Here is a 12,474-nt window from a genome sequence, read left to right on the forward strand (position 1 = left end):
CCAGCCGGGACACCCAGCTAGCCAGGGGGCGTCTGCAGCCTCCTCCTCGCTCCACCCCCTGTGGAGGTCTGCTCACCCACCGCAGGGCGGTCAAGCATGGATGGCAGCCGCATGCAGCAAGTCCCCCTCACCGGCCCTCGCTGCGCCCCGCGGCCTGCTGTCCCGGGGCTGGCCCCGCACCGCCCTCCTCTGCTTCCTCTGCATCTTTCCAGGGAGATACTGGCCACGTTTCCCAAATCAAAAGCTGACATGATAACGGGATGGGTTGTTTGCAACCAATGGGTTGTTTTTTTGAGGTCGCTCAAAAAAACCTCAGGCAATCAGATCGTAACCACGGGCCGAGTGTCGCCTGAATGTGCAGGCTTCTAGAGCCCGCACTAAGGGGTGTCTCCAACGTCCGTCACAAATAGGAGGGAACAGCCCAGAGCAGGTGGCGCTTGGTCCTGGTCTGGCCGAGTCAGCCAAGAGACAGCTCTGGCCAGCCCTGCGGGAGTGGTGAAGACAGACACAGGTGCTCAGGGAGGGCCGTCCCAGTGTCGGCCAGGGCTCATGTGGGGCCCGAGTCAGCCAGCTTCTCGGCCAGGCCTGAGGTCCCTGCCTGCACAGAACTTGTCTCCGTGTGCAAAGACCCATAGACAAGACAACCATGCGTTCCCACAGGTGCTCGGAGGAAGACACTGAGGGTCCCGTGGTCGGCAGTGCCAGGCACAGAGGGGCTTCAGCGAGGGGGCTTCTCAGAGGCGGTGTTTGAGCAGACACAGATGAGGGGACCCCGCCCTGCAGAGAGTATGGGGGCAGACTTGCAAGCTGAAAGAGCGGTGAATGCTAAGGCCCCAAGCCTGCCACCAGCCTGGCAAGTTCAGAGAACAGAAAGCAGAGCAGCATGGCTGACAAGCATAGGGCATGGGGAGGGCGGAGGAAGGCACACTGAGGGGGAAAGCCTGGGTTTGTCCACGTACAGGCCGCGTTCTGTGCGCCCTGGGCCAGGGCGCCATGATGCAGTGCCTCTCTGGCCCGCTCGCCTGGCTGGAGGCAGGAGGTGAACCCATCAGGCGGGAGCCAGAGCAGGGCCCGGGAGGTGAGGCGGGCAGGGCCAGCCTGCAGCCCTTGGCGGAGGTGGCTGCTTCCTGCTGGTGGAGCAAGAACAGGCTGCCAAGTTTCGAGCAGCCAGGCATCCCTTTCAGGGCGAGAACACTGTCCAACGCGTTCCCACTGGGATAGCAAGTTCTGCAGCTCCAAGCCAGAGCACTTCCTAGACTCACGGATGGTGCCCTGGGGGCAGCCGCTGTAGGGCCCACAGAGATGTTGGGGTCACTGTCGGGGTGGTGGGGGGCTGTTCAGAGGGGAGGACCAAGGCCCAGAGAGGTGACGTGGTTTGTCCAGGTGCCCTGGAAAATTGCTCTTGAAACAAGGACTTGAACCTACATCAGGGAAGGGGACCTCTTTCCCTACCAGGATCCAAAATTACATACTCAGTCAGGACCACATTTGGCCTCTTTACTGAATTCATCCAGAAACGTGCAGGAGCACCTTGTTTTTTTATTTTTTAATCCAGGTATGTGCACTGGACCACTAAAATTTTATTTACATGGCATTCAGTGGTTTTTTAATCCAGCTTTCCTGAGATATAATTGACATCTAACGTTGTGTGAGTTCAAGGTACACAGCACGATGACTTCATGTGTTAGATGCTGTAAATGATTACCGCGGGCAGGCAGGTTAAAATGTCCGTGACCTCGCACAGTCATACCTCTGTGTATGCGGTGAGAACTTGCAGACCTTGCTGCGCTCCTCCCAAGTCCGCAACACAGCACCGCCAGCCGCAGCCACCGTGCCATCCGTTCACCCCCACGGCTTGTCTGCCTCGTTACTGCAGCTGTGCGCCCCTCGACTGCCTCACCCCTGGCAGCCACCAGGCCAGTCTCCGTTTCCATGAGTTTGGCTTTTCGAGATTTTTAAATTTTGTATTGAAGTATAGCCGATGAACAAGAAACGTTGTGAGAGTTTCAGCTGCACAGTGAAGGGACTTAGCCATACCTATGCTTGTGTCCCTTCTCCCCAGACTCCCCTCACCCAGGCTGCCAGTGCCCTGAGCAGAGCTCCCCGTGCTCTCCCCAGACTCCCCTCTCCCCCAGACTCCCCTCACCCAGGCTGCCAGTGCCCTGAGCAGAGCTCCCCGTGCTGTCCCCAGACTCCTCTCTCACCCAGACTCCCCTCTCACCCAGGCTGCCAGTGCCCTGAGCAGAGCTCCCCGTGCTCTCCCCCAGACTCCCCTCTCCCCAGACTCCCCTCTCACCCAGGCTGCCAGTGCGCTGAGCAGAGCTCCCCGTGCTCTCCCCAGACTCCTCTCTCACCCAGACTCCCCTCTCACCCAGGCTGCCAGTGCCCTGAGCAGAGCTCCCTGTGCTCTCCCCAGACTCCCCTCTCACCCAGGCTGCCACATGGCCCTGAGCAGAGGTCCCTGTGCTGCACAGGAGGACCCTGTTGTTCACCCATTTTAAATACGGGCTTTTCTGGATTTTACGTATAAGTGAGGTCATGCAGCATTTGTCTCTGTCTGGCTTGCTTACTCAGCGCCATGTCCATGTTGTCACAAACGGCAGGACTTCCTTCTTTCTCGTCGTGGAATACTTCATTATATAAATGTGTGTGACGTGTACCTATACGTGTACACGTGTGTGCACACACACCCACGTAGATACAGATAGGACATCGTCTGCATCCACTCAGCAGTCCTGGGCGCTCAGGTGGTCTCCATGTCGTGGCAGTTGTGAACAGCGCCACAGCGGACGTGGGGTGCGGCTGTCTGCTGGGAGCAGCGAGCTCGTTCCCTTCGGCTGTGTCCCCAGAAGGGGGATCGCTGGCCCACGTGGAGGCCCCTCCACGCTGTCCTCCGTCACAGCGCACCGGCGCTTCAGCGTCCTGCTGGTTCTCCTCCGCTGCGGAGGACCCCAGCCTGACCAATCTGTACAGTGACGCCTGGCGGTCGTGCCAGTTCCCCCGGTGTGTGCCTGCCGGCTGTCAAGTGTCCACTCCCCAGTCAGTGTGTGCCTGCCGGCTGTCACGTGTGTGTCCGCCGGCTGTCACGTATGTGTCCGCTGTCACATGTCCACTCCCCCAGTCAGTGTGTGCCTGCCGGCTGTCATGTGTGTGTCCGCTGGCTGTCACGTGTGTGTCCGCCGGCTCTCACGTGTGTGTCCGCTGTCACGTGTCCACTCCCCCCAGTCAGTGTGTGTCTGCCAGCTGTCAGGTCCATGATCCCTGTAGGCAGCTCTGGCCACATCATTTCCCTGACCCTGCCTCTCTCTCCACATGGGGAGAGAGATTGAATCCAGAAAGTGCTCCCTCGGCACCGTGATTCTCCTTTGAAAGGCCAGGTGAAAGCATTTGCCAAGATTTTCTTTTTTTTTTTTTAACCATGCTGTGCTGCTTGTGGGATCTTAGTTCCCCAACCAGGGATCGAACCTGGGCCCTGGCAGTGAAAACACCAAGTCCTAACCACCGAACCACCAGAGAAGCCCCTGTTGAGACTTGCCAGGGAGGATTTGTGTGCAGGAAACATTAAATTTCAAGCCAGCTAAGCTTAGTTCAGAAATGTCAGAGAAGGACAGTCCCCAGAACCAAACCCTCTGCCTGAGAAGAGCAAAACCTGATGCAGAGCCGGTTGCCAACACCAGGGCCGCTGGTTCGTGTCAGACGTGGGTTACTCTGGGCTGAGCAGTTGTCTCCTGTTTCATGCCAGCATCACTGGTTTCCCCAGGCTGTGGTCTAGCCAGGATCAGAGCCCTTACTCTGAGAACCAGCTTATCAGCATCCTTTTCCCAGGGGAGGGAGCGTGTGGCTCGGAATGCCGTCCACGAGTGGGCGCTTCCATGTGAGCACCGTCAAGTCGGGAGACCCCAGGTCCTGATGCTTGGGTTGGGAAACGTGGTCACGGTACCCAAGAGGCCCTCTCAAGGTGGAGACGGGGCGTGAGAGTCCTTCTGAAGCACCAAAGCAGCAGCATTTGAAGAGGGCGGAGCAGGCCCTCAATGGGCAAGCACTGGGGCGCCCACGTGCCTCTCGAGCTCAGCCCCCCGGTGCCCTCTCCCCAGGATGAAGCCGGCAGGGAGTGTCAACGACGTGGCCCTGGATGCCTTAGACTTGGACCGGATGAAACAGGTGGGCGGGTCTGTCTGGAGAGTCTGAAGGAGCCGGGCCGGGGGTGACAGCGGGTGGGGAGGACAGGGGCGGGGAGCCACATGCAGCCTCAATGCCCCTGCCCCGTCTTCACCGGGAAGGGGCTCTGGGCCCTCCCAGCCTGCCTCTGGGTGGGTCCGCCCTGGCTTTGCCCAAGTATTTCTGAGGCATCGCAGGATGTCCCATCCCCCCTCACACACACCCTTCCCCAGTGGGAGGGCAGCTGAGAACACAGAGGGACATGGCTCTGAAGGGAGCCTGGCCTCCCCTGCCCGTGACCATTGCCAGCTTCACCCTGAGGCCCTGCTCCCAACAGGAGATCCTCGAGGAGGTGGTCCGGGAGCTTCACAAAGTGAAGGAGGAGATCATCGACGGTGAGTGGCAGGGCGCCCCCCACCCTGACCCCCGCCACGGGGCAGCACCCAGCCAGGCTCACGCCAAGGGTCCTTGGGGAGGGCAGGGGTGCCTGTGCCCAGGGCTGCAAGCCAGGGGTCAGGAGGGCCCAGCCAGTGAGGCCATCCTGGGCTGAGAGGCTGAGGGTTTGTGTTGAGGGGTTTTGTTCTTCCTCCCCACAGCCCACACCAGCCTCCCAGTTCTCTGGTTGGGCAGACTGAGGCGGCCCAGACAGATTAAGGAACTTGTCCAAGTGTGAGCACGTGTTCACGGTCTGCACCTCCGTCTGACCCCACCCCCCAGGCTCCCTCCTGGATGAGCCAGTGGTGGGAAGGGTGCATTCGCTAGTCCAGAGCAGCTTTGAACCATCCGTTATTTATCTTAGTATCCTGTGGATTTAGATCACTCTCTTTATTCTGCTGCTTCCGATCCCCGAGTCTGGGGCTACAGGGGCAACTGTTGCCTTGCCAGAGGCTAGAGGGCCCCAGAAGACACAGAACTGCCTAAGGGCCTGACCGAGTCCACAGCCCACTAGGCACTGCTGGCCTGGGGAGCAGGCGTGCAGCTCCAGAGGGCAGGGCCTTGTCCCAGTGAATCACATCCATCTGTCCACTCCCCACCGGAGCCTTTGAAACAGCCGGCTCAGATCTGGAGCCAGAGGAAAAGGAAAGGTGTGGGCCAGGCTGGCTAAGCCCACAGAGCAGGGAGGCGGGGTCTGGGAGCCAGCAGACTGGGACTCCTGCCCAGGGCTGGGTGATCAGCCACGCCCTGTCCTTGATCCAACAGAGAGCGCTCAACTTCCTGTTCGTCCAGCCCCCTACCAGGCTGGGATGGGCAGATAAGGAGTTAATGAATGAAGAGGGGAGACAGCGGGAGCCAACAAAAAGAGACACAGGCCAACTGTTAACCCCACTTTATTGCTGGGCGCCCCTGCCTCAGGAGGCCATGGGCCAGAGGGGTCAGGGCGGGCTGGGGGCACCTTAGTCTCCACCTGCTGTAGCGGTGGGCACAGCCCCGCGGGTGGGCAGCTGAGGGACTGAGCCCTCTCCCGTCCTGTCCCTCAGCCATCAGGCAGGAGCTGAGCGGGATCAGCACCTCGTAGGCCAGAACCCCCGATGCCGCCATGACCTGGGCCAGCTGACGGCGGGGACCCCATGGAGCCCGGCGCCCAGGCCTCCGGCACTCAGCCCGCACCGAAGCCAGGACACGCTTCGTTTAAGTCTTAACCGGTGATAAATATTAAAATGAGGAGAAAGGTTCAGTTCCTGGATTTTTTAGATCCGACCTGACAACGCCAGGCCTGCCGCCTTTTTTGTATTTTCTATCTATTTAAGTGTACGTTTCTTTGGGTTCATAGAGAAGACACCCCAAGTCACGCGCCTTGTTAGAAGGTCTCAAGTTTTCTCCTAGGTGCCCTCGGGAGCGGCGGCCGCTTCCACATGGCTCCTTCCCGCATCCCGGTGGCGAGGGTCTGTCCACACACCAAGCCGTCTGTGTCCACTTGGTAATAAACGCTTACTGTCCACACCCCGGCTCTGGCTTGTTCACTCAGCGCCAGCTCCTGGTCGCGCCTGGCTGGGGAGGCCTCTTCTTGGGGGAGGGTCTGCAGAGTGGTGCCCGGAGTAGGGGGGTCAAGGCGGGGGCCTTGGGAGTGAGGCAAGGAAGGATGGCATGTGAGCTGCCAGCTCAGGCACTTCCAGCGGGAGTCCTGGGGCTGCCCCTGGCCAGCCTCCTCCAGGGAGGTGGGCCCTGTATGGGGCCCGTGCAGGAGCATCAAAGGGGCCAGGAGGGTGCACCTGCTCAAACCCCCACCCCCACCTCACAGATGGGGCCCTGTGACTCGGGCTCAGCCAGACTGGAAGGCAAGGCAAGCAGGTGTGGCCTCTGCCCTGCCCCCAGTCTCCTGCAGCCCCTGTGCCCATCAGAGGCACGTCTCAGACCATGCAGGGCTGAACCACAAAGGGTCTGGCCCTCAGCGCTGGCCACTGCTGCCCCTTCGCCCAGAGTGGCCCCAGCTAGTAGGAAAGCTTTGAAATCCTGTGACCATCCCCCGGTCTCCAGGACAGCAGTGTGCCCAGGCCCTGGCCCAGCCATACTCTGAGGGCCATGGGAGGAGCCCCCACCATCACCCCCCAGTCTGGCTCAGGACAACAGGACCACTTGCTGGCCAGGCTAGACATAGTCCATTTCAGTGCATGCTCCCAGCAACTGAGAGACAGAGGAAGCCTGCTCTGCGTGTCAGGAGGGGAGCAGCTTCAACCCACAGTTCCAAGAGGCACTCTGTGCAGCTCCTCCCACCTTCCACAGTCCAGGAATCCTGGGGCCGTGGGGAGGAGGGCTGGCAGGTGTCCACGGGGTGTTCCCAGTTGCTGGGCTGCCTCCTCCTAGGACGGTTGACAGCCCTGGGCCCACCTTCAGCTCTGGGCAGGGTCAGATAAGCACCTGGCAACCGGGAGGGCTCAGCTGGGCTCTCGGAGCTCCCTGCCCAGCAACACTGCCCTCTAGCATCTAGCGCAGGGGTCTCCTGGGCCATCCCAGTGGTCAGACCACTCGGCCACTCCCAGCCCCACACCTGCCCCCAGGGTGGTCCTCGGCCTCTACAGCCTCACGTCTCCAAGGGGTGCTGTGTTTCTCTCACCCAAGCACCCTCCTGCTGCCTGCCTGCCTCTGGGAGACCCAGACCCCCATCCCAACACAGCCCTCCCTGGGCCAGGGGCTGCTGAGGCCTCCCCCTCACCTGTGCCATCAGCCCTTGGCTTAGCCAGGACAGGCTGTGCCCCACGTCCTGGAGACACCATCAGAGCTGCCCTTCACTTGGGCTGTCACCCCTTGGTCCGGCCACCTGTCCACCTGCCATCTCCCCGGCCCGTGGTACCTTCTCCATCTTCACATCTGAGCTGGTGAGGGTGTGGGCTCAAGCTGGAGCAGGGGTGAGGCAGACCAGGGCAGGGGGCGGGCTAAGGCAAGAGCATGGGCCATGAGCCGAGGGCCGCATGGACCTCTGCCCATGCCTGGGGCCAGCCAGAATGCTGCCTCAGTGTGGTCCCCACGAGGGGGCACAGGGCAGGCCCTGCTTGCAGGGAGCCAGGCCCAATCTGGGGAAGCAGGCTCTGGGGACTTGAAAACCAACGCTGGATTTAATTTAGGCCATGGGGACGCCGGAGGACTGCTCCCTAAGCGTAGAGTGCCCAGGGCAGGGTCAGGCCCAGCCCTGAAAGGGAGGGCCGGCCTGAGGTCACCGGTCCATGTACAACCCGAGCCGCCATCCGTGCCCGCTGCCGCCAGTGAGCAGTGGCTCAGGGCGCGGGAACCAAATGCAGCCGAACCAGTTCTGGACACTAGGCCGTGGGACGGTGACAGCCAGCCCTGCATCCAGCGGGGCACACGGGCCCCAGGGCACCGGCCGGCTGTGGGGCTCACAGGTGGTTCTCCGCCAGCTTGCACACCCGCTTCACCCGCGCAAAGGGCCCCAGGGAGTCGTCGAACACAAAATCCCAGAGCACCTTCACCCACGAGTGATGCTGGGGCAGGTGGTCGTAGTACTCGGGCGCGATCTTCCGTACCTGCAGGGGAGGGACGAGCGGGTCAGAGGCCGCGCGCGCGCACGCACGCACGCAGACTTCATAAGCACGCGCACGCCCTGTCCGCGCGATGAGGGTTCCCGTGTCCTCCAGCTGAGCCAAGCAGGAGGCCGCAGGCGCTGCCCGAAGGCGGAGGGGCCATTGGCACCAGGAGGCGCTGAGCTCCTCACCCTCCCACCCCCCTGCCCCTCCCCCCCGGCCCCAAGTAGGGTGAGGAATTAAAATGCACACTCCCCTCCTTCCCGGGGGCCCACACCCCAAGTCTCCAATCCAGGAGCCCTGGGGTGGGCCGGAGTTCTGAGTCCTGCTGAACCACGGTCTGTCCCCGCGCCTCCGTGCCGGCACAAGATGCCCTCGTGAACCTGCAGACTCTCCTCTGACCTCGGCTCCCACCACGCCCTCACCCCATCACCTTCCGCTCTGGCCTCAGTACCTGTTGTTTCCCACTCCAGCTCCCTGCCCCCCTCTGCACTTGACACCCTCAGCCCGCCTCCTCCAGGAAGTGCTCCAGCCTCAGCAGCTACATCCACACCAGCACGTCCCCTGCTCGCCAACCTCGGGAAAGGCCTCCCCTTCCCCGCCCCCGCCCCCGAGGCGGCCGAGGACTCGCCAGGTGCGCAGGACCTGCTTTAGAGCCAAAGATGGGGCGGGAGGGGGGAGGAGGGCACCCTCCGGGGGATGAGGGGACCCGAAAGGTGGGAGCTGGGAGCCTTTGACTTTGCTTGGGAGGAGTAAAGGGTCACAGCTGACACCAGATGCTCCTGTTGGCATCTTGGGTCAAGAGTCTGGCTCTGCTGCTTCCTGGGAGCAGGGAACCACCCCCCAACCTGAGCCTCTGCCTTCTCATCTATGAAATGGGCATGATGACCTTGAAATGTCACATGGGCTTGTGGTGAGGCACCCATGAGACAGTGCTCAGCACAGAGCAGGACCTCGGTGCTGTGGAGGAGTCACTGGGTGGGCACGGTACGGACACCTGCACACCCAGACCAGTGCTCACACACACTCAGACACACGTGGGTGGGTGAACAGGCACACCCAGACATGCATGTACATACAGGCACACCTAACCACGTGAACACACAGGGACACACACACACACAGACTCCGCACACTCACTATTCCCAGCACAGCAACCTCCAGCCTCCCTGGGCACCCCACCTCTGCTCTAACCAGCCAGCAGCAGAGCGGAAGGCCCCCCGCCTGCCCCCTCTTGCTCCTTTAGACATTCTCCAACCCCAGGTCTCCCAGGACGCAGGCACCAGCCCAGGCCGGAGGCTTCACTCTGAGACAGCTCAGGCCAGACCCCTTGGGTCACAAAGGGCAAGGCTCTCTGTCCTCTGTGCCATGAGGGGGCCCTGGAGGGTCACAGGGCAGGGACAAGAACAGGGAGGGACAGGGTCAAAAGGCAGTTGCTTCACCCACACCAGTGCTACTGCCGCACCCTCTGAGGCACAGAGAGGGCCAGCGGGTGGGCCCAAGACACACAGCCCGCCCGTGACTGTCACCGCTGTGCTCAAACAGGCTCTCGTTAAACCAAGAGGCCTGAACTGTAACATGCCCCTCGAGCCCCTGCCCACCCTGAATTCACCTCCTTGTTCTCCAGTCAGGCACTCCGTGTGCCTCGTGGCCTTTCCTCCTGCCCTGGGGACCACAAGGGAGAACGTGGCCATCAGCAGGAGAGAAAAAGAGGCCACAGTGCAGCCCAAAGCCCTCCCCAGCCTCCCCGCCTCACCCCCCACGCCTCACCCCCCAACACATCCCGGCAGCGGCCTGACCCCGCCTACCAGGGGCAGGTTGCAGCTGGGGATGCTGGGGAAGTCATGATGTTCCATGTGGTAGCCCACATTGAAGGTGATCCAGTTGAGGGGCCCGTAGTAGGAGTAGGTCTCGTGGCCCTTGAGGAACATGTAGTGCTCAGCCACAAAGTGGCCCGAGATGGGGTGCAGGCCCAGACCCAGCAGGGAGCTGGCCAGCAGGTAGACCACGGGCTTGAGCCCCCAGAGGGCATAGATGGTAGCGTCGGCCGCCAGCTGCACCAGGGCGTTGCACAGCTCCATGCGGGTCATGGCCTTGGGGTGCACGCAGAGCGGCCGCAGAGTGTAGAAGAATGGCTGCAGGGCCAGCCAGAGCAGCTTGCGGGCCGGCGTGCAGAAGAGCCGGCCCTCGAAGTACGTGGGCACGTCCACGTCCAGCCCGTCGCCACCCAGGTAGCGGTGGTGGTCCACGTGGTACTTCTTGAAGCTGGCGGCGTAGGGCAAGCCCACGGGCAGGTTGGCGAAGATGGCAAACCAGCGGTTGCGGGAAGGGCGGCCCGTGCCGAAGGCGGTGTTGTGCGAGATGTCGTGGATGGCCAGCGTCAGCGAGTGGTTCACGCAGCCCCCGAAGGCGTAGGCGCAGAAGAAGAGCCAGCGCCACGCCAGCCCCTGCGCCAGCCAGCAGGCCAGCAGCTGCGCCAGCACCATTGCCGTTACCGTCCACTTGAGGTAGGGGTCCGGCCGCATCAGGGCCTTGATGGCCGGGTACTTGGCTGCAGGGAAGGGCGGGGGAGAAGGTGAGGTGGGCACTGGCTGCCTGGATCCCAAATCCGTGCTTCCCCTCCCTCGCCGGCCCTTCCCCTCCCCCTGCTTCCTCTCCCGCCCCCGACCCGACCCTCCCCCCACCCCCGACCCTCCCCTCCCCCGCTCCTTCCCCTCTCCCCACCGGCCCTCCCCCTCCCCCTGCTTTCCCTCCCTCCCTACCCCCCCCCGCCCCCGCCCCTGCTGGCCTCCCCTCCCCCTCCTTCCACTTTCCCTCCTCCCCTTCCTTCCGCTCTCCCTCCTCCCCTTCCCCCTCCTTCCTCGCCCCTCCCCCTCCTCTCCCCCTCCCCCTTCCTCTTTTTTTTTTCCCCCTTCCTCTCTTCCTCCCATTTTTCCTGCTTTCTTCCCTCCCTCCAGCCTTTCCCCTCCACCATCAAGCCCCCAGGCAGTGACCCAGAGAGTCCTGCAAACTCTGTGCACCTGCAGACTCTCCTCCACCCCCCACCCCAGGGGGGCTCTGGGGAGACTTCCCAGAGTGGCGGGTCTTGGTCACCAGCCTCAGGTGTCAGCCTGGATCACAGATTTTCTGATGCCCGAAATCAAAGAAGCTGCCGGGAGCTGCCTGTTCGATACCCACGCGGTGCTGTGCGTGATTGGGTCTTCAAGGGGGGGGCCACCAGCAGACTGTCTGGGCCCTGGGAGGGGGCAGCGGAGCTGGGGGAGGGGAATGTGGAGGGCTCTGGCTTTGTCTGTGTTTCAGTTCTTTTAAACAGGATCTGAAGGAAATATGATAAAACGTTGGATATGCTTATTGGGGTGGGGGTGGGGTGTTTGTTATCACATTGTTTGTACTTTTCTGTATTTCGTTTAACAGAAAAGGAAAAACACAATGACAGTGGGAGTTGCCCAAGCAGAAGAGGGCCTTCAGGAGCAGCTGGGAGAGAAAAGGGTGAGTCGGGGCCCCTGGTCTAGAGGGCAGCACCTGCTGGAAACCTCTGCTTGGCTGGAGAGGGTAGGCAGGGCCAGGCGCAAGGTTGCCGAGCTGGCTGGTGCTGTGTCCAGAGGCCGGGAGGGACAGGGCAGGGGCGACGCGCGCTCAAGGGGACAGTCACGCGCCCACCCCAGGTCCGCTCTGTCCCTGGGTTCCTCAGGTGGGGCCAGTGCCCGGGCACACGGGTGGGGACTGAGGCCAGTGAGGGTTCAGGCGCCCTCAGGACCATCAGTGCCTGACTCCAGTGTGCCCATGTCCACCCCTCCTGCCAGCCAGCAGCTGGGCAGCCTCAGGCTGGCCTGGGAAGAGGTTCTCCAGGGCTGCAGCAGAGGCCGGGCCCTGACTCGAATTGACCAGGCCAGCGTCAGATCTTGGCCTGCTCGTCCCTCTGAGTGACCCAGGAAGTCGCTTCCCTTTTGCGCTCAGAATGGGAAGCAGGTAACAGCTTCTCCTTCCTCCCCACAGAGAACTTCCTGTCAGAGCCACTCAGCAATGGAATCAACTGTTTTAGAGGTGGTGAGCTGCCTGTCCCTGGGGGTATGCAAGGCGAAACACACAAGAGCCAAGGAATTCTGTCCAGTCAGGGGGGAAGCTTGCTCCAAGTCCCCCCACCGAAGCCGCAGTGGCACCACAAGCCCATCTCAAGGTTGGCCCTGATCTCGCTGGGTAGCCGTGGTGCCACCCTCCCTGGGCCTCTGAGTCTCAGAGGGACACGCACGGGCCGGATGTGCCTTGCGAGGTGTGTGTCCCCCAGACTGGTCCTGGCTCCTGATGGCGGGCCAGCTCGCGTCGGCTGGAGATGCCAGTTGTC

At 62.1% G+C, this 12,474-nt stretch overlaps 2 protein-coding genes across 8 annotated transcripts in view; one reads left to right on the plus strand and one right to left on the minus strand.

Annotated features, from left to right (window-relative positions):
* The window catches only part of EVL (Enah/Vasp-like), a 149,169-nt gene extending 143,070 nt beyond the window's left edge, over nucleotides 1-6,099 (plus strand). For all 4 annotated transcript variants that reach the window (XM_070357964.1, XM_070357962.1, XM_070357961.1 and 1 more), the window contains 3 exons: nucleotides 4,095-4,161; nucleotides 4,496-4,553; nucleotides 5,637-6,099. In XM_070357964.1, coding sequence (XP_070214065.1) covers nucleotides 4,095-4,161; nucleotides 4,496-4,553; nucleotides 5,637-5,674 — 163 coding nt within the window. In that variant the 3' untranslated portion in view covers nucleotides 5,675-6,099. The remainder of the gene's footprint in view (nucleotides 1-4,094; nucleotides 4,162-4,495; nucleotides 4,554-5,636) is intronic.
* Nucleotides 6,100-6,232: 133 nt separating this feature from the next.
* The window catches only part of DEGS2 (delta 4-desaturase, sphingolipid 2), a 78,573-nt gene continuing 72,331 nt past the window's right edge, over nucleotides 6,233-12,474 (minus strand). For all 4 annotated transcript variants that reach the window (XM_070357969.1, XM_070357967.1, XM_070357968.1 and 1 more), the window contains 2 exons: nucleotides 9,941-10,683; nucleotides 6,233-8,135 (listed from right to left, as the gene is read on the minus strand). In XM_070357969.1, the coding sequence (XP_070214070.1) occupies nucleotides 7,989-8,135; nucleotides 9,941-10,657 (864 nt within the window). In that variant the 5' untranslated portion in view covers nucleotides 10,658-10,683 and the 3' untranslated portion in view covers nucleotides 6,233-7,988. The remainder of the gene's footprint in view (nucleotides 8,136-9,940; nucleotides 10,684-12,474) is intronic.

This window comes from Bos mutus, chromosome 21 (genome assembly GCF_027580195.1).
Source record: "Bos mutus isolate GX-2022 chromosome 21, NWIPB_WYAK_1.1, whole genome shotgun sequence".
In the NCBI taxonomy this organism is placed as follows: domain Eukaryota; kingdom Metazoa; phylum Chordata; class Mammalia; order Artiodactyla; family Bovidae; genus Bos; species Bos mutus.